Here is a 21,231-nt window from a genome sequence, read left to right as displayed (position 1 = left end):
CCTGCAGAAGTCACAATAAAAGGGAACATTGGATAATTCCATAACAAGCTTAATGATTTCCTGGCAGGGAAGAGGGGATCTGTGATGGTTAAGGGAGGCTCTTCTTCTGTATTTTTTTTTTCTGGAGCTTCCGAAACAGGGAGACAAAATTTAAACTCCCAGGCTTTCTGACTATTAAGCCACACCACACTTGACTGTGAGCTCTATGAGGTACTGACTATGTTAGCATCTTGGGTTTTTTCTCTCGTCCTAAGATGGCTTTGTCCACCATCAGTCATTTGGGAGAAAGAATAAATGTTTTTATTTGTGTGTGTGTGTGTGTGTGTGTGCACGCACGTGCTCTCATATGTGTGCACTCATGCACGCACACATGTGTGCATATACCCACGGAAACCAGATGACAACTTGGGGTGCTGTTCTCAAGGTCTACCACTGAACTGGAACCAGCTTGCTAGGTTGACTGGGCAGTGAGCCGAACGGGTCCACCCGTCTCTGTCTCCCAGTGCTGAGATTACAAGTGTGCACCACCACACCTGGAGACTGTTTTTAGACATGAATTCTGAGAATCTAATTCTAGTCCTTCTAAGCACTTCACTGAGTTGGCTACCTACCCAGAGCAAATCCAATCTTTTCTCTTGGGTTCTACTTAAAGGGGCCACATCTAGTGACTTTGTGATGTCAGGTGGGGGGGGGCAGTTGGACAGTCACTGGTTTGATCACAGATTATGGGTAGGTGACCACAACTCTCAAGAACCTTTTCTTCATGTGGAGACTGTGACAAGAGGTGCAATCTCTTAGGATACTTGGATTAAAAACCAAGACGCACTTTGAGGGGCTAGCCCATTATCCCACACATTCCAGGCTCCCAGCACATCCCCCTCCCTGTGCCCCTTCCCACTCAGGACCTAGAAGAGTGCTTTACCCAGCGCAGGCTTGCAGCACAAGTCTATGGAAAGTGAAGGCCCTCATGCCTTGCAAATGGAGAGCTTCTCTGGTTCTGTTTCCATCATTTCAGGGTTTATTTTGGGAACAAATTGAGTTTAGGTGTCTCTGCTTAAACTGATTTTGAACAAGTGGCTTCTTAGAACAGAAAGTCCTTGAAAAGCCAGGCAGAAGGGAGCGGCAGCTGATGGACTTGAGCCCTGGCTCCCAGGGACAGGGTCCCACACACGGTACCTTGACGCACTGGATGCTAGTCCTGCTCATGCTGCTGCTCCTGTCGATGAGAAAGATGAACTCCCCGTGGGTCTTTCTCAGGTTGGGCTGCACAGACTGGAGGTCGGGACAGAAGTTGAGCATGATGACCGAGTGGTGGGGAATGTCTTTGTGGAGACGCTTCCGGATGACTTCTGTCTGGAGGAGAAGGGAACACTCTCAGATTTGGTGGGGTGTAGCTGTTTCCTCCTAACTAAAACATTTCCTCCCATGGCAGGAAGGCTCCTTAAGACCCAGAAAGGAAACCAAACTTACAAGCTCGGGAAATCAACACAAGTCATAGGTCTCAGGGGGTTCCTGAAACCTACAGGATTCACAAGGTGCCTGTCCAGGCCTCTAGACTTACAAAGCTTGGGAAGTCAACACAAGTCATAGGTTTCACAGGGTTCCTGAAACCTATAGGAGTCAAAAGGTGCCTGCCCAGGGTTCTAGAAGTAGCATTTACTGCTGAAAAGAAGAGACTCTTCAATATGCCCAAGTTGTTCAGGGAGCTCCAGGGACGCAGCTTTCTTGAGTCATTGCTCACTTTCAGTTGGGCTGTTTATTGAGGCCTTTGAGTCAACCATGCTCCTGTAAGTAAGCCCATACTCTTCGGTTCACTAATTTACATTGGAAGTGGGATCATTTCTTTAGTTCATTACTGGTGGCCCATCTGGGGTGCACAGACACTTGTCCACATCACCCCGGAAAAAGTCATGCAACACTTGGGCAATTGAGGAATCCTGGGGACTCATACCAGCGCCCCATCACTCACCAAACATTACCTAGATCCAAATAATACTCTGTGCCGAAAGCTTCCAGGCTGGCTGTCCCTGGATCCTGTGCCTACTAGAGGATGACATGCAGCAGCAGTAAGCACAGCTTTGCATGTTTCCAAGTTTGAACCCCAACTCTGATGCCACCCAACCATGTGGTATCAGGTAACTCCTTCCTCTGGGTGTCTCCTCACATGTATAGCAGGCTGCAAACACTGACCTCTTATGGTGGTTCTGAGGATGAGTTACATTAGCACATAAGAGGGGGAAACCCCCTAACTGAGCACCTTTGGTGTTCACAGTGGATGTAAGGCCCTCTCTGGCTCACCTTGGTCACCATTCTGCTTACTGGATCCCTCCTGCAGGCAAATGGACTCTTCTCTTTCACATTTTTTCATGTTTGCAAAGCCTTCCCCACCCTTCCACGTGGATATACTTGCTTCTACGAAATGAGCACGTGTGCCTGCCTTGTGGCGTGGTCATGTGGATGGATGCCACACTTGTGACGATGGCCGCCCGGCAGAGTCAGTGTCATTATCATTGCTGCAGCTGCCCTTGCCCATCCTGGGGGATTCAAGCACTTCTCACACTGAATGCAACATTTGCTCTGCTTGCTGCCTCCCCTCTAGCTGCTGTGCCTCACCCTGGCCTCTTATATCTCCAGGGAGTCCTGTAGGGTTAAGCGATGAGCAGTGACAGTCAGGAAGGACAGTGGCTCCAAGGCTTTTGATTTGATTTTACCTGTGTGCATGTGCGTGCGTGCGTGCGTGTGTGCATGTGTGTGTGTGTGTGTGTGTGTGTGTGCGTGTGCATGTGCGTGTGCGTGTGTGTGCGCGTGTGCGTGTGTGTATGCATGTGGAGGCCTGAGGTCAGCTTTGAGTGACTTTCTCAATTACCCTCCACCTTAGTTTTTGAAACACCATCTCTCACTGAACTTCAATATCATTCGGGTAGACTGACTGGTCCAAAAACCACAGGGATCCCCTGCCCCTGTCTTTGCTTCCCCAGTGCTGGGATCACAGGCCTGTGAGCCTGGCTTTTATGTGGGTGCTGTGATGGGACTCAGGCTTCACGCTTGCACGGCAGGCACATTACTGTCAACCTTTCGTAGTTGGCTGTTTTTGTTTTTACGTTGATGTGTTGTTATGAATTTTGGTATTGTGTGAGCGTGTGCATGAGGATGCCAGACGAGAACTTGTAGAAATCCGTTTTCTCCTTCCACCATGTTGGTTCTGGGGATTAAACTTAGCTGTCAAGCAAGTGCCTTTATCTTCTGGCCTTGTGTTTTCCTTCGGGCTCTGGGCCTGCCCCAGGCTCCCCAGGGCTGCAGAACCCTTTGCCTGACTCTCCAGCCAGCTCGTTCTGAACTGGATCTGTTTCCTCCATTCCCACTCCCTCCACCGTAGGCTGTCTGTATCCACACATCCCTGCCGGTGTGTTTTTCATTCTCCCCTCTCTCTTTTCCATCTTAACAGTGGGCATAAGTACTCATCTGGCTCACACCAGAGATGTAGCAGTTGTCCCTAGTGTTCCTCTCTTCCAGACCCCTCCCAGCCCATTCTTTAATAAAGACTCACACTCCTTACCTAAGAAACCCCTGATCATGTCTTGTTTGCTATCTCTGTGGCACTGCCCAAGTTTGGGGCAGGCTTTTCTCTTGCCTCCACAGACACCTCTTGCTGACTCCCTATGGTCCGTGCACATACAGCGGCCGGCAGCAGCTTCCCAGTACTCCACAGCATGGAGTCTATGCTGTGCTTTATGAAGTCCCACAGGTCTGTCCACTACTGGACTCTGTTTCAGCGGCATCCTGCTATTCTGCCTGCAAACCCAGGGGCTGTGCTCTCTGCCCACTCCTCTCCCCGTGGGCCTTCTGCCAGTCAGATCTTGTTCTCAAATGGGCATTTGCTTGACACCTGGCTAAAGAACGCCTGCCATCATATTATCCTGTCCTGCTTCTCCCAGGGTCTCAGCCCCCCTCCCAGACAGTCTTGCTCACTTGCTGGTCTTCCTCTTCTAGGCTATAAGTCCCTTGAGGTAAGGAATACAACATTTCCAGGGCTGTTTCTCTAGGACTGAGAACGCTTGGCATCAGTTGGGGGTTTAGCGTTTGCTGAATGAATAAAAGAGACACTGGCTCTTTCTCTCTCTCTCCAGCCCCGCCCCCTCTGTGTGCCTTGTCTGCTACTGGCCTCTCTGCCCAACTTTTGGTTAGTTTGTTTTAGTCTCTGTCTCTCTTAGGACCTCCATCTCCTCCATTCAGGATGCCCTGCCCTTTCCTTGCTAAATCAGCCAATGGCAGTTCATCACCCATCCTTCCCGGGTGATGCTCGCCTTCCAGATGCCCCTGACCTGACTTCCTTCCCACCTGTGAATCCCACTCTCCCTCCCACCCAGAACCCCCTTTGCCAAAAGGCCACTGCCTGGCTTGGCTTTTTTGAACAACAGAGACCAAAACAGAAACAGCAACCTCTGCCAGCCACAAGGAGCTCCTTCTAGCAACCTGATTCTGCCTTTCAGAGGGACAAATGGGTGCCTGGCTCCGGATTCCCTAATGGCTCCTCAAGCTGCCATTATCCAATTACAATAAACTCATCACTTCTGAGCAGCTGCCTCTTGATCGCCGTCATTCTCAGAACTCTGTGAGGATGCAGGTTATTTGCATAACGAACCCAAGGTAGCATATTAATTCTCGTTAGCCACAGTGGTCCCAGAGCTAATTGATTTGAGGCCTGGCAGCCAGGGCAGCCACCTCCAGGCCTTGGAGGGGGAGGGGTGTCACCCTTTTCACGCCATCATTTGTTCTGGGAGCTTGGTGGCACCTTTGGCATGCCACACTTGCCGTCATCTTTGAGACCTTGCTCAGCTTCCCTTTCTAGCATATTCTCTGCAAGGCGGTGCCCCCGCTTCCCTCTGTAAGCAGAGTGATGATACCAAGCCCCCTGAATCTCCCCCATCAGGGGTTTCCACTGGAGTCTCCCATGGTGGGGTTGGTGCAAGCAGTTAGGTGACCCACATCTTCCTGTCCTTTTCCCTTCCCGCTGCCCTGTACCAGCAAGGGCAGTGAGAAGGTGGGGAACAGTAAAGTACAGTAGCACTGCACCCCACTCTAGGAGAGCTGCCAGTCCTCTAGACCCGATACCCCCAGATCTAACTCTAGAGGTGACACTGGGCACTGGGTCTCAGACCACTTATCAGCAAATGAGCCCATGGAAAGAGATGTGCCTTCACGCTTGACATTCAGGATATGCGCTGTGTGGGGCACCATGTGTAGAAAAGAGATCACTAGGCTCAATGTGGGGCTGCGGGTTCACCCTCTGTCCAGCCCCTCCTGCAGTCAGTGCCTCTTTACCCTTCACTGCCGGGGCTGGGGAAGGACAGAGGAAAAGGACCTTTTTCCTGGCCCATCTTTCATCCATTTTGTAGCAGGTAATAAGGACTCCAGATGACGGAAGAACAAGAAACCTATTTAGTATTTTGAGGCCTGGAGGTGATGAGGGGGCTATAGGGCCGGGATGGCCTGGAGAAATAAGGCCAAGATGGCATCTCTACTTAGCTGCAAGCCTTGCCAGGCTTAGGAATGCTGGGGAGGGTACTAGAAGAAGCTGAGCCGTCAGGGAGACGGGATGGAGTGATTGTGGCATCAGGAAGTCCATGCCCACCTTCCCTGAGGTATCTGGGACCCCAGAAGGAAACACCTCTCACTTCTTGTCCAGATATGGCCACCAGCCTAGGGTGTGACCTCAAAGGAGTCATGCCCTCCACTTTAGGGTCAGAGGCCTCAATGGTTCAGTGAGACAGGTCCTCAGGGTGCCCCAGCTCTGCCACAGGCAGCTCACCTTCCGCTGGGCACTGTTGTCCTTCTTCATCCCCCGAATGAAATCCGCTTTTCCCTTCAAGTGCTGCTCAAACTCCTCCAGGGTCATGTCCCCTTTCTCCACCAGGATGTGTGGCATGTGGGGCTCTGCACAGATGAGATCAACACTCAGCCTTTGCCTGGGTGTGAGGGGCACAGCAGGGGCTGTTGTCTAGGGGTGATTTCTTCATGAGGGATGGGAGTGGGTACTTAGCTGGAGAAGAGGGTGACATCCCTGGGTGTGTGAGGCAGTAGGGGCCAGGAGAAGACTCCTTAGTAGAGGAAGCCTAGTACTACCTTCTTTCCATGGGCCTCAGTTTACCCTTATGTCAAATGGACTGATATGATGCTGAGTCAAATGCCTGTGGCATCTTTTCAGGGCCAGACATTTTGTGAGCTTTTAAGGAGGCAGAGAATGGCTCAAAGAGTTTACAAACTGTCAGAGCAACTTCTGCTCAGAGAATGTAGGGTTTCAAGGCCCCCCAAGGCAGGTGATCCCTGGGGCTTGGAATTTGCTGAATAGAGACAGACTTCCCTGGGAGCAAGTCTTTGGTCTCTTCTCCCATCTCCCACCCATCTCAATTCTTGCCCTGACTAAATGTTTTCCACGAAGGCAGCAGAGCCCCTCCTGGGGTACCATACCACTGGGGTGGAGGAGGATCTCCACTGGCCGGTCAAAGGTATGTTTGTTGGCTAAGGTGATGATGATGCTCTTGGCTGAGTGTGCGGAGGGAGCAGCGTCTGCACGGATTTCATGAGTGGGACTCTCCACCCCTGAGAAAGCAGAGCACAGAAAGACAGGACAGAGGAGAAACAGATTTAGGAGAGCAAGAGAGAAAGGAGCTCAGAGGGAGACTGAGACATAGGATGGGGATGATTGGCAGGCCGGCCCTAACATGGACACACCTTGGTGTGTGAGCATGGATACCCTACTCAGCTTCCCCATAGTGTAGATTGTGCCCAGTGGTCCTTCCTTCCTAACCACAGGATCTAACTTGTTCTTGGGGTACAGGGTGTACCCACAAATGCTGCTAATCAACCAGGAAGAGCTCAATGCTCCATGGGTGGGGCACTTTTGTGGGTGCTCTTTGAGAGCTCCTTGCATTGCAATCAACACTCACTGACAAGAAACCATGCCCTGTGCCCTTTAAACCAGAAGATGGTTGGGAGGGAACCATTTAACCCCAGTTTTCAGCCCTGGTTACTTGTTGGAATTATTCAGAGAATTTTATAATGTTCCACTACCAGAATTCACCCCAGAATCTCTAGGGTGAAGCGAGGATACAGGGGGGAGTTGAATACTCCCCAGGAGGGAACCAGAGTTCAGCTTTATAGCCATGGCCTTCTGGAGAAGGTTGAGCTACCTACCACTCTCTGAAAGATATTTCCCCAGGGAAGTCTCAGGGTAGGGCTGGGTTAACGTGAAAGCTGTCCTGGGGAGAAGTTTATCTCGGGACAGCTTGCGCATCCAGCTCTGAGGTGTTCAGTTTTGACTTCTGTCTGGGTTAGGTGGTCTTTGTGACCTCTTGCTCCCCCCATCTCTCTGGAGGCTTTGGGTCAGAAGGCCCATCCCCTTTGTTTCTCTGGGCCTGGGTAGCGCCCTCTCACCTGCAAGCAGACATGGCCCACGGATCTCCAGTTGAAAGTTGAATTCATATTCCATTGGGTTGGTCACCTCTGTATCCAGGAGGGTGGCCAGACACAGCCCATTCCAGGAGTCCACAGTCTGGATGCCGTAGCAGTGTGGGTCTTTGCTAGAAAGGTGTATGGAGGAGGAGGGAAATGAAGTGAGGAGAGGAATAAGAGAAGGAGGAAGAGGAGGAGGAGGGGAAGGAGGACGAAGCCCAGCCTCCTCCATCCCAGGACCTCTGCCGTCACATTCAGCCTGACTCCAGGGAGGGGCTGGACGCAGAGAGACGCCATGTCTGTTACTGGGGCGTACCAGGGATGGGCCAAGATCCAGACATGGGTTCCCAGTGCCTCAGCCCTCATCATTGGCATCACAAACCCAGGAGGAGGACATCAGAGCCCAACACTTCCCACATGAGGGTCTGAGGCTCCGCAAACAGAGCAACTCTCCCATGGGCCTTGGTTAGGATTTGCCTGGCAGCGCTGGCATCCTGGCCCAGATTTGCCTGGCTCTGGTATGAAGTGACTTGCTACGTCACGTGGCCTCGTGTCTGTGATCTATCATGCATCTCAGTGACGCCCTCATTTTCACTCTCTGTTCTAAGCTTGGTCCACATGCTGTCACTCAAGGTTCCTGCTGGTGGCTGGATGCCACACAGGGCTATCCACTGCCAGGCACTCATTTCTTCCCTGTGCTCACAAATACCACCCTCACCACCAACAGCCTTGCTGTGTCTCTTTTGACCTTATAAAGAATGTCTCTTTGGGTCCCCAGGTTAAAGGGCACATGCTAATCACAGTCAAACGGTTTTCCTGGCTTGTAGTCTAAGTCCCATTTTCCTGGCAGTGAACGGGAGCCCCCTCCCCGTTTCCCGTTGGCCTGGCAAACGCTGCATCAGCTGGCTTTGGGCAGCCGTGAGGTTCATGGGGAGCTGATACAGATCTCTCAAGGGCATAACTGTCAACTCTGCCAGCTGGAATGAGGGGCTAGCTCACCAGGGGTCTCTGGTCTACTAAAGTCCAGAATGCCCCAGTCAGATTCTGCCTTTCAAACCCACACTGTAGCCCCATGGGCAGGACTTGCAAAGTGACACATGGGGTTGATGGTACCCGCCCAGGTCAGCTTTGCCACCTGCTCCTGGCATCTCCAAGATCTACATCTGTTCCACTGCCCTGTGAGCTCGACTCCTCCTCTTTCACTCTGCCATAGCTGTTTTCAGCCCAACAACAGCCAATCAGACCTGCCGCAGCCTCAGACTCTCTGTATACTCCCTGCCCCTCTAGAAAGTATTTCCATAGCTTCCTGAGCAGTAGAGCATTTGTATAGCAAGTGTAAGGGTCTGGGCTCCATCCCTAACAGCTCAGGAGGAGGGGGCGGGTGGAGAGGGACAATGGCAGGAAGGGAGAGGAAGAAGTGGGAGAAGGAGGAGGAGAGGGCAGAGGAAGAGAAAAGGAGGAGGAAGGAGGAGGAAGGAGAAAAGGAGGAGGAAGAGCATAGCTGTTGTTTAATCCTGGTTTGCTCTATAAAACAGCAGCCACACCATCCTCTCCTCTTTGCATCCCCCACATCCCCACACACCCCCCACACAGTTAGCACTTGTTTTCATAGACAGTGGTCTCAGCAGGTACCTCCTAGGCCATGGCACTCTCCTCCCTTCCCACTCTGTAGAAGGACCCCTTTTGCCCAGCTGGAAGCACTCACTAATGGCTCTTTGCTGCACTGGGGAGATCCAGAGTCTGCTGGGCTCTCCTAGCCTTGCAGCCTGTCGTCACCTGTGTCAGCTCCTCCCTAGGCCCTGCTCTGCCCTCACTGTCAGGGTATTTATGAAGCCTGGCCTCTGGATACTCTTTCTTCATCTCCTTAGCCCAAAGAGCTTCTCTCAAACCACAGTTTTCACACAATTAGTTACGCATTCAAGCCACAGACATAAAGAATCACACGGCTGTTGCATGATGGTAATGATCTCTTCCCTTTAAATTGTTGCTTGGGGACAGGGTCTCACTATGTAGTTCTGGCTGTCCTGGAATTCATAGTGTAGACCAGGCTGGCCTTGAACTCACGAAGATTCATCTGCCTGCCTCTGCCTCCTGCATGCTGGGATTAAAGGAGCATGACACCATGCTTGGCTTCCCTCTGAGTTTCCTTCCTTCCTTCCTTCCTTCCTTCCTTCCTTCCTTCCTTCTTTCTTTCTTTGTTTTTGTTTTCTAAGAAAGGGTTTCTCTGTGTAGCCCTGGATATCCTGGAACTCACTCTGTAGATCAGGCTGGCCTTGAACTCAGAGATCCACCCAACTCTGTCTCTCTAGTGCGAGGATTAAAGGTGTGTGTCACCACTGCCCAACCACTCCAAGTTTCTAAACAGCATGAATCATGTTTTATCCCTAACACTGAGTCCTAGGGCTTAACATATAGTAAATACTCAGAAAAATCCCTCTTAAGTGCATTGAAAAATAACCCCTGGAAATTTTAAAGCCTTGCACTTCTGCCAGTACCAGAATGAGCATTTCCAGTAGATTGTTCTGGAACCCTGAAAGTAAGAGGGCCCAAATGCCTCCCCTGCCCCTCCCTGTCTCCTTCCTGGGCAGGGCCTCCTTACCCTTGAGCCTGTTGTCTGGAGGAGCCGGAGCTCTGAGAGCAGAACTGAGGCACGGTCGGGGCACAGATTGCCGGCAGGAGGACCCTCACAGCCCCGCTGGGCAGCGTGGGGAGTTCCGAGGAGGTGCTGATGAAGATGGTGACATTCTCCATGGGAGCAATGGTCCCCAGGTTGACCACGAACAGAATCCGCTCCAGATCCTCATCCAAGGCCACCTTTCCCGGCGCGCAGGAATGAGGGGTGATGGGAACCCCCTCTTGTGGACTGTTCCCTAAGTGCCAGGTTGGTGTCAGGTGTTGTGCAGACCTTGTCTCTGGCCCCTTCTTAAGTTTGCTATGAGGTAGTTCCCTGTTTGCTTATGGGGAAACTGAGGCCCACCATTAAGGGTTGGCTGGCCTAACCTGCTCAGCCAATTATTAGCTCATTGGCTGGATTCTGTACCCTCAGGGTCTGAGTGGAGGCTATGGATTTCCATTAGGAGACTCAGAACCATAAAGAGAACCCACCAAAGGATCACGAGCCCACCCCACAGACCCCACCCAGGCACCAGCTGACACACTCCTGCTTCTTCTCATGGGCTTTGCTGTCCCACTGGTTAGTGTCACCCCTCCATCACCTCCTCCCCCACCATGAGAGCCTCCCTAGTCCCCAGTCAAGTCTCCCTCCTCTCTTCTAACAAGCACCTTTCCAAGCACATGCACTTTTGATGTTCCATCATGGCCATTCTTGGGAATGTTCTAGCAATTTCTCCAGGTCACAAAAGATCACCACACACACACACACACACACACACACACACACACACACCAGAAGGTTCCATCGTTGAGTGCTGATTTAAAAATCTGTCTACATCTGGATGCTCATGTTGACATCTTCAGTTTCACCTGACAATCAAAGGTCCGATTTGCTTACATTGTGTGGTACTTAGTATGGGTCAGGTCACTAACATGCTGTGTGACCTTGAACCTGCCACTGCCTCTTTCTGAGCCTCAGCTTCCTCACTAGCAGGAATCACTAGCTATGCTGCTAGAACTTACAGTGGCATAAGTTTTGGCAAGCATTGATTTAGCACTGAGTGGTTCTGATTACTTATTTTTACAGATGAGTGTGCACACATGCGTGTGGCTGAGTATGTGTGCACATCTGTACACAGGTGCACACATTTGTGAGTACATCAAGGCCAGAGGGGATGCTGGGTGCCTTCTTCCATTTTGCTTTCCACTGTTCGCTTGAGGCAGGGTCTCTCACTGAACCTGGAGTTTAAGGATTTTTGGCTAAGCTGGTTCATCGGCAAGCACCAGGGATACTCCCGTCTGTGTCTCTGGCCCCTGTCCCCATTCAGTGCTGGGGGTCCTAAGGACAGACAGTCACACCCAGCTTTTTATTTGGATACTGGGGATCCAAACTCAGGTTTTCACACCTGTGCGGCAAGCTCTCTTACTGTTGAGCCATCTCCCCAGTCCTCAGACAAGATTTGTTTTTTTTTTTTTTAATCTAAGCTCACATCAATCATTAAAACTAGGCTAGGAGCCAGCCCATGGTGTGACTCATTCCACACAGCCTCTGCGCTGGAAAGATCTGTAACCTGCCCTCTTTGGATCCTCATTGCCCCTTGACTATGAAAATAAAGACAGTCCCATGCTGCCTTGCCATGTGCCCGAGGCTCTGGCTCGGGCAGCCTCCACCCAGGTCAGCCTCACCACGCTCTGTGGGAACTTCTTACCTGTGACAGTGGCAGACTGGATATCCAAGTGGCTTCGGTCCAGCTTGGCTTTGTCTTTGATTTGTATGGTGACAACACGGTCAGCAATGACTGCCTCAAAACCAACCACTGTGGTATACTCGTCCATCGGATACACGAACAGACCTGGCGGAGTGAGGGCCAGCGTCACAAGGTGCTTAGCCCCATCCTACATGTCCAGCTCCCAGAGGGAGGTCAGTCTTGGATCTGCCAGGGTTGTACTTGGATCTGTGGACTGTACTCACTGGCCCTGGAGAGGACATAGCCGACCAGGGCCGGGACCAGGCAGGTGAGGGCAGCAGCAGGCAACGTGAAGAAACGTATGTGTCTAATACCTGCCAGTTTTCACCCTTGAATGTCTGAGTTTTGGGGGCCAGAGAGTCTGGTTTCCAAGCAAAAGAAAAACCTGGGCTGTCGTGTAGGCTGTGCCTAGGCCTAGCGGTACATGACTGGGTGGTGAATTTGGTCCACGGTCACTGGCTTGCCGCTGGCACCCTCAGTAGGTGGGGCTGTGGAAGAGCTAGAGAAGGGTTCAGATCTAGGCCTTTCATGTTTCCTGACCCTGTTACACTGGACAGGACACTCATCTCTAAGTCTAGAGTCCCCATCTACAGCAAGCCACACAGTAGGTGTCACGCATTTTTATGTCTTTACTTTTCCTGACGTTCTAGGGATTGAACCCAGGGCCTTTCACAAGCTAAACAGGTGATCTACCTCCGAGTGACAGTCCCATCCCCTCTTGTTACTTCTTATTTTGAGGCAGGGTCTCACTGAGTTATCCAGGCTAGCTTTGAACTTGCTGCATAGCCCAGCTAGAGCTTGACATTTCAATCCCTTTGCCTCAGCCTCTAGAGTAGCTGGGTTTCCAGTTAGCACCCACACGCCTGGCTATTGTTTTAGAGCTGAACTTGTTTGGAGTGAGGAATATGCGAGTTGTCTGGAGGTTGTTGGCTTTTGGATTTGAATCCCTGTGGGGGCAGAGCCTGAGAGCCTGCATTTCTGTCAGCTTTATGTGATGCTGAGCTTGAAAACCTCAATCCCTTTCCTCTAACATGGAGACAACACAGTGCTGAGACCGTGGTGAGGACTCCACAAACCCTGACTTCCTGTCCTTCAGAGCCTCAGGTTCCTTATCTATAAAATGGGACACTTGTCCCTCCTGCAAGAAGAAAGCTGGTCAGTCTCACAGCTGTTCATCAGTGTCTCCAGGGTCCCTAGGTAAGCCCGTTTTCAGTCCCCAGCTCTAGGCTCCCTTGAACAGAAGAGCAAGGCCATTTGTCCAGCCACATCCTCAAGAAGAAAGTTCCCATGTAGGTTCCTTTCAGGTAGTGCTGGCCCCCAGAGAAGCACTGAGGCAGTGACAGAGTTTGGACACAGGGCCTGGGAGAATGGGTTAGCCATTAGGAGACTCCATCACCCTGAATAAGAAGGTGGTCCAGGTCGAATGTGGTGGCACCTCCCTGCCATACTTGCATTTAGCAGCTGAGGCAGGAGGATTGCTGAGGGTATGTGGTCAGCTAGGACGGCATAGTGAGTACCAGCTTAGCCAGAACTATACAGCAAAACTCTGTCTAAAAAACATAAAAACAAAAAAAACCCCAACCAACTAATCAAATAAAAAAGCAAACACAAAGGGTTAGGGGAGAGAATCCTGCCCGCAGTTAACCCCTGGCCAATGTCTGTCAGTCCCTTGCTTGGGGGAAGGAGAGGTGTGTGACAGCGAGCCCCTGTCCTCTACAGAGACTGCTCCCCAGTGATGGGTCCTATCCACATGTCCACCCATGCAGCTGCCCGTCAGGTACTGCTGCTTCAGCAATTCCTCCTTACAGAACCCAAATCTTAGCTCTCCCTGCTTTCTGTTCTCCTTCACTTCAAACCCGTGGGGCCGTCCTGGAAATCTCACTTTGCAGAGGAAGGAGCCCAGCAGAAAGGTCACACACTTGCCCAGTACCAGCCAGCTAGTGAGTGGCAGGACAGGGACTCCATGTGGAGGAGGCGGTTCCAGGAAATCTACACGGGGGTTACCTTGGAAGGGTTGAGCCTCCAGGTTGCCGTAGGTGAGGGAGGCGGTGAGCCCCAGGGCATAGCCGCTCACATAGGAGGTGACATCAGACACAGTGAGAGGCAGGGTCGCCCCTGTGATGCGGTTCAGCAAGCCAGGCATTCTGTTGGCTCCTCAGCTTAGGGCCTGGAGGAGACAAGACAGTTGGGTACTGAGGAGAGGCCCATAACCCTCCAAGCCTAATCTCATTTGAGTGCCCTAAAAACTGGAGCCTCAGGATCTTTGTTTTCCTTGGGGACTTCAGAGTTAGTGAGCATCCTGAGAGCAGGGGACTTGGCCACTGACTCACTGACGTCTCAAGTCACAGGTAGAAAAGCTAAAAACCCGATGGCACGCAGAGCTAGGGCCAATGCTGAAGTGACCAACCAAACAGTTTGGACTTACTTATCCCCCTCCCCCGGTTTGTGCATGGGTGGGGATGAGGGGCTCACTTCTCATCCTATCCCTATGTCTCCTGATCTCTGAGCATCACATTTTCTCTGGAAAATGAAGGTATTGACTGCGGCAGTTCTCCAAGTCCCTTCCCCTGGCTGCAGAAAACCAACTCGCTGCAGCCAACACTTGGGTTATTAAGGGTTAAAAGTCAGCTGGGCAGTGGTGGCACACACCTTTAATCCCAGCACTTGGGAGGCAGAGACAGGCGGATCTCTGTGAGTTCGAGGCCAGCCTGGTCTACAAGAGCTAGTTCCAGGACAGGCTCCAAAGTCACATAGAAACCCTGTCTCAAAAAACCAAAGGGGGGATGGTTAAAAGTCACCAAAGACCCCCAAATCAGGATAGTTGCCATCCTTCCAGGTGGGTCTTTCTTTCCATTCCCCATACCTGACCCATGGCTAGGGCTGGGACTTCTCTCAGGGAAAGTTCTCTACTCTATCCATGGCCTTCCTTCTCTGTCAACAGCACACAGGTCCCAAGGTGCCACCTCCACCTGGATTTTATCTCTTCCCGGCATAAAATATACTCTTCCTGGCTGAAGCCAGTGGCCAGCAGGCCCATTCCAGCACACAAAGTGAGCATGTCTCCATCATCCCGGCCACTCTTTTTTACCTACCAAATGCCACCAAAGCCCTTTGAATGCAAACTACTCCAGGGCCCATTCTTCACCTAAGCCCCACCCCTTAGCAATGCAGTTCAAACACTAGGGGCTCAGCAGCTTCCCCTTCTTGCCTCTGTGTTGCCATGCTGCCTGCAAGTCTGGACCCACTCCTGTTTTCGATGGAGGAGCTGTCTCCTCCTCCTCCTTCAGAATGGTCAAGGGCAGACTGACTATCTCTGCCCAGCATCCTTCATCCCTCTCTCAGCACCCGATCTTCTCTCTGCTGTCATATTTCTACCAGCTCATCTGAGCACCTTTAGTCCTGCGAGGTTATTTTGTAACTGTTCTCTGTACAGAGATGTGGGTAGGACCTAATTGGTCCTCCTTTGACCTCTGGGTGCCAACTGAGTGGAAAGAATAACAAATTGCTTCACCCTTTTACCATCTAGATCTTCCCGGAGCTGAATCTTCAGGACTGTGGATGGAGACCTAATGGGTCTCTGAGGACCTCCCACATAGCCAGATGCTTCTGAATGGTGGGGAGCGAGGTGTAAGTGGGGGGTCTTTCTGGGTTTCCTCTCTCTGTCTGAGCCAGGCAAAGCTCCCGTGACTGGTGACCTTTTTCCATCTGATGGCACTATTTGCTAAGTGCTGAGTACTCTGCCCCTTCTCAGGGAAGGTTGTGCTTCCAGTTTCGGTCCTATTGATGTCTCCAGTGAGATTTTCAGGTGTCTCCCCCACCCGCCCCCTCCACTGCCTGGCCAGCGTCATCTTTTTAATTATCTTCTCCCTTGTGACTTGAGCCCAGACAGCTCTGCTGGCCTTATCTCCTGACAGGCTGGCTGATAACGAAGGCAGGCGGAGAGCTGGGAGCACACCGCTGGCTCCAGTGCTTTGTTGTCTGTCTTGGTGGCCAGAGCAGAGGCCTGCCTCTTGCCGGAAGCAAGCAAGGATGACAGACTTCATTTTCCTGAGTGAGCCGCATCCCATGCTATCTGTGGTCCTCTCTCGTCTTTCTCCCAGTTTCTCTACTGTCCAGAATGTTGATGGGGGAAAACCAGATGTGCAGTGGACTTGGACTCGAGCCTTGGTACATTCTGGGGTAGAGTGTGGCACAGGCATCTTGTCCAGCCCACTCTTCCCATGCTATGCCTCACACCCAGAGAGTAGGTGTGGATGGGAGGTTCTGTAACCTAGGCCAGACTGACTCTAAAAAGACCCTCTTGATGCCGGCCCACAGTAAGGCCAATGATTGACAAATGGGACCAGTAAGATTTAAAAGCTTCTGTATGGCAAAGGAAATAGTTACATGAAGGGTTGGCCCACAGGATGGGAGAAATTCTCCATCCATCTGATAGAGATTAGCATATAGACTATGCACGGAACTCAAAACTAAACAACAAGAAATAAAACGAGCCAATTGATAAATGACTTAAGGAAATGAACAGTTCTCAAAAGTTAAAATACAGATGACCAAAGCATTTAAAAAACATTCAACTTCACTAGCTACCAGAGGAATGGAAGTCAAAACCGTGCTGAGAGCCCATCCCACCCGTCAGAATGGCAGTCACGTAGAAAATGAGGTCTGTAACATGGTGGGATATTTTAGATTCCTCAGGAAGGATGAAGTCGCCATTTGCAGGGAAATGCATGCAGCCGGGGATAATTACATTACAGAAACCGAGTCAGCCGCAGAAAGACAGATCCCAGGTTGTCTTTCCCTTGTGGTTCCCAGATCTCATGTTGATACACACAATCACATATATGTTTGCGTGTATGCTCACGCATGGATCGTGAAAGTGGAAGCGAAATTGTTAGTGGTGGACAATGGGGATCAGGAGGAGGAAGGCAGGCGAGGAAAAGGAGGAACAGACGTATGTTGGGCGCTCAACAGTATATACACGTACAAAAGGTTAAAAACAATGACATAGTTTAGAAAGAACCTCCCGGGAGAGGTAGACTTTAAACCCCCAAGGGCCCTTATTCACATTCCAGCATTGATAAGTCTCTACGGTGTTTCAGATCCTCTATAGCCTCTGAGGAGACGAAGATAAGACTTGGCTTTATCTCAGAGAGTTTATAATCTTGTAACAGATGAAACTGGGGAGTCAAGAAGACACCGCAAACGACAGCAAGAATTTATTAAGCGATGACAATGAGCCAAGCACATATATTGTCTCATTTACTCTTTGCAGAACTGATAAGGTGTTAATCTTTTGCTGACAGGACCCTAAGGCCTGGCGAGAGACGTGTTTGGTCCTAGATGTGAGTTTGGTGGCGGCTGAAGGACAGGCCGACACAATGCCTGCCGTGTCTGATGGTCTTTTGGTAGGACCCTGAGGTCATTGGAGAGCAATTATGTTGGGTGTCCTTTCTCCTGGCTCCTTTCCCAGCCTGGGCCTCCAGTGAGCAGCAGGCTCTAGGGAATTCTGAGAGACAGTGGCAAACCCACCCATCTCCAGAGCTATATGTGAGAGACCCTGGTCTGTCCTGAAGATGGATCTAGTACCGGCTGGAGGCTCAGTACATCAGGGTCGGTAGTCGATTATCTTGGTTAGGTTAATTTTAGGTGGGGGAAGACCCACCCTAAAAGTGGGCGGCAATATTTTTCAAGCGTTGAGTCCTAAACCAAATGAAAAGGAGAAAGCCTGCTTCACGCGAGTACTCCTGGTTTCTGTGAGTTCAAGGCCAGCCTGACCTACACAGAAACTTCCAGGCCAGCTAGAGCTCGTGAGAGCCTGTCTCAAAACACACGAAACTTTTAAGAGAGGCCGAGGAAGGCAGGCAGGAAGGTTTAGAGAAGGGTGTTCTGAGTGATCATTTGGTTTTTGTTTTTTGTTTTTTTTTTTTTTTTTGGTTTTCGAGACAGGGTTTCCCTGTAGTTTCTAGAGCCTGTCCTGGAGCTAGCTCTTGTAGACCAGGCTGGCCTCGAACTCAGAGATCCGCCTGCCTCTGCCTCCCGAGTGCTGGGATTAAAGGCGTGCGCCACCACCGCCCGGCCCCTGAGTGATCATTTGTTTGCTGTTTCGTGTTCCCTGAGGAGCAGCCATGATGGGAATGGCGTGGGATTTGAGACCAGTTTCCCCTGGATCTCATACTGAATGAGGTACCTGTATGAATTCCCTGTGGCTTTCTAGGGCATCAAAGGTGGCCTCTGGTGCCTTAGAAATGCCGAATCTCAAATGATGGCCTTCTGCCTGCTTGGGACACTATTTGTATTTATGCCTGGCTCAATAAATATTTATGAAGTAAAAATGAATGAGTGACTATCAGCTGCTGCAAGGACGTTAAAGGACACTTGGTGCTGGCTTTCTGTGGGGGGGGGGGAACAAGGCAGGGTGTGGCTATAGACGCTAGCGCAAGGGACAGAGAGCGAGACTGCGTGTCTAGAATCTGACCCATTCATGAGCTTCCACCCCCATGGTTCCCTATTCTCAGCGAAGCAGTCATGACCACCCTTTGAAGGTAAGAACCCAGTCATGTGACTGCCAGAGTATAAACCCCTTGATGTGCTCCATCGATCTTAAGCCTCTGCGGACTGGATTTCCTTGTTACCCCCTTCCGCCCCCCCCCCCCCCCCCCCCGTGGTTTCATCTCTCCAGCTCTTCTGTCTAAGGTCTTTTGCACGGGATGTGCCCACACCTAGAAATAGCCTTCTCCTGGATGTCTGCATGGCTCCCTCCCCTCTCGGGCCTTTGCTTAGGCAGGCACATACTGACGTTTCATTTAACCTGGCAACCTTTTCCCTCAGCCTTTTCCTCCAGGACTCACTTGACTTCCTCTCTGTGCTTTCTGTAGCAGTCTTGCACGCACATTAGGAATAGCTGTTTATTCTGGCTGTCGTTCAGCATCTGCTTCCCCTCCACAGGGCAGGGACAGAGCCTGGCTTTCTCATTGCCAAATCCCAAGCCCCTTGAAGCAGCCTTGCACTGATAAGGCAATGGGGTATTCATTATTAATTCATCCTCAATCCCAATTGCAAGCCGGCTGTTGGTTCTCCTGAGGGAGAGGAGTGGCTACTGGATTCCACAGCGACTCCTCTGAGGAACCCTGGAGGCTGAAGTCATTAAGTCCCATTCCTGTGTGTGACACTGAGTCCCTAAACCTCCCTTTCCTCCTGAAACAAGACCCCATTCTCTTGTAACAATCCACAGTTTCATAGAGAGGATGCTTGAGCATTCTAGGTGCCTGGACCAGCTCCTGGCCATGGCCCATCTCCCTGAGTCTCCCACAATGCAACTACAGCCCCCACTCCTTGTATCTCATTCAACTCCCGGGACTCTGCATCCTGAGTTAGGATGAACCTAACCTATACTCTCTGTTGATTCCCTGGGTTGGTACCTCAGTGGCAGGGTCAGATGGATGCTTTTCTTGGTCCCCCTTACTGTTATGAGAACACCACTCTGTGTACTGGAATAACTCTCCGAGGGAGCCCCAGTGCTTGTTGACTTGTTGGCCTCTTTCTGTTGCTTTCTGTGCCCATAGTCCCAATCACACATTCCCTGGCCCCTGCCTCAGGCCTCCCTTTCCAGCCCTGCTACCATCCTGGCTCCATTAGCATCTCTGGGGACAATGCATCTGCTCCTGCATTTTTTCTCGACCCAGAATCCTTTGCTCTTTTCTTGCTTTGTCTCTGTCTCCACTGAAGCCTTCAGCTTCAGACCCCACTGGCGATTGCTCTGTGGTATTGCTCACAGCTTCCCAGACTCCCCTGCTGAGTCTCTTCGTTGCCACACACACCTGTTCCAATGTGTATTCTGTTTATCTTGTCTAACGTGTCCCTGTACTCTTCTAGAGTATGAACCTACGAGGGTGGGATTGTGTTTTAGCTTGTTTGCTGTTATATCTGTTACCTAGAGAACAGCGTCAGCCCACAGCAGATGCTCGGTGAATGGATGAAACCCACTCCTAGTGCCACGAACCTATAATTTGGCAATGTGCACGAGAGGCAGCTACTCTTCCTACCTTTTGTTAAAATCTCTCGCATTTTATTTACTGTGTGCATGCATGACACAGCATGCCTGTGGAAGTCGGGGAACGGCTGCAGGGAGTCGGTTCTCTCCTCCCACCATGCGGGCGCCAGGAACCAGACTCGGGTGGTCTGCTTTGACGGGAAGCCTCTTTTACTCTCTGGGACACCTTACTGGCCCCTTTCTATCTCTCTTTTATAGACAAAACACTGAGGTTCAGGGAGGTGAGAGGACTTGTTCAACATCCCACAGCTGGGCAGGATGAGGCTTGGAGAGGAGCCCTAGTAGCGGAACTGTGGAGTCCGCATGCTTCACTGTGGGGACACGCTGCTTTCTGCACTAAGCTTTCCTCTGAGCCTTGGGGCGGGGGTCTCCTTGAGTGTTCTCTTGTCTCCACATCTACCTAGTCCTGTTGCTTCATTGCTGTCCTCTGGACCACCCCGGTAAAATCTTAAGTGGTCTTTCAGCCCAGTCTGTTTTCTTTATCGCCATATACACACATGCACACATGCCTCCATTTCTCCTTCATTGGCTTCCATTGCCTTTGTCCAGTGGGGCAAGCCAAATTCCTTGCATTTTCTTCAAGGTTTGCCCTGTGGGCCCTCATCTCTGACCAGTGTCACCTCCAGCCAAGTTCTGTATATCAACCTTCCTCTTACACTCTGATCTTACTGAGGCTCAAACACGCTGTTTTTTTTGTCATCCTGGAACCTTTTTTCTGGGATAATGGCTGCCACCTTCTCTGTCTTTCAAAGTCCCATTCATCATGCAAGGCCTATTCTCCTGTCCCTTCCTTTGTTTGTGTCTCTGCATGTGTGTGTGTGTGTGTGTGTATCTGTATGGAGTGTATTTTGTATACATGTATGGTGTGTGTATACATGTAATATGTATATATGTATATTGTGTTGTGATGTATGTGTGTCTATATGTGTGTATCTGTATGGAATGTGTGTGTGTGTAGTATGTGTGTGCACATATGTATCTGTTTGGAGTGTATGTATGTTTGAGGGAGAGTGTGTGTATATGTGGAGTGTGACTGTATGTATGTGTGCATAGCTGTATTGAATATATATATATATATATGTACATGTATGGAGTATGTGTGTGTGTGTCTGTCTGTCTGTCTGGAGTGTATGTGTGCAGGTTCACATTCATGTATGTGGAGGCCAGAGTTAACCTCAGGTATTATTTCTGAAGACACCATCTACTTTATTTTTTTCGAGACAAGGTGTCTTACTGTTACCTGGAACTTAATGATTTGACTAGGTTGGCTGGCCAGTGAGCCCCTGGGACCCGCCTGTCTGCACTCCCTCAGCTCTGTGATTTTGGATATACACCACCATGCTTGCATGTTTCCTTCCATGGGTTCTA

The 21,231-nt window shown here is 50.8% G+C and overlaps 1 protein-coding gene across 1 annotated transcript in view; it reads right to left on the bottom strand.

Moving 5' to 3' along the window:
* The window catches only part of Vwa5b1 (von Willebrand factor A domain containing 5B1), a 40,584-nt gene extending 26,628 nt beyond the window's left edge, over positions 1–13,956 (bottom strand). Inside the window, exons 1-7 of the mRNA XM_042055284.1 lie at positions 13,818–13,956; positions 11,775–11,918; positions 10,052–10,322; positions 7,435–7,580; positions 6,469–6,600; positions 5,810–5,934; positions 1,177–1,353 (exon numbers count right to left, since the gene is read on the bottom strand). Of these exons, the coding sequence (XP_041911218.1) occupies positions 1,177–1,353; positions 5,810–5,934; positions 6,469–6,600; positions 7,435–7,580; positions 10,052–10,322; positions 11,775–11,918; positions 13,818–13,956 (1,134 nt within the window). The remainder of the gene's footprint in view (positions 1–1,176; positions 1,354–5,809; positions 5,935–6,468; positions 6,601–7,434; positions 7,581–10,051; positions 10,323–11,774; positions 11,919–13,817) is intronic.
* Positions 13,957–21,231: the final 7,275 nt, after the last annotated feature.

The sequence above is a fragment of the Arvicola amphibius genome, chromosome 6 (genome assembly GCF_903992535.2).
Source record: "Arvicola amphibius chromosome 6, mArvAmp1.2, whole genome shotgun sequence".
Taxonomy (NCBI): Eukaryota; Metazoa; Chordata; class Mammalia; order Rodentia; family Cricetidae; genus Arvicola; species Arvicola amphibius.
Note: the sequence above shows the minus strand (reverse complement) of the source record. Positions and strands in the feature narration are given on the sequence as shown.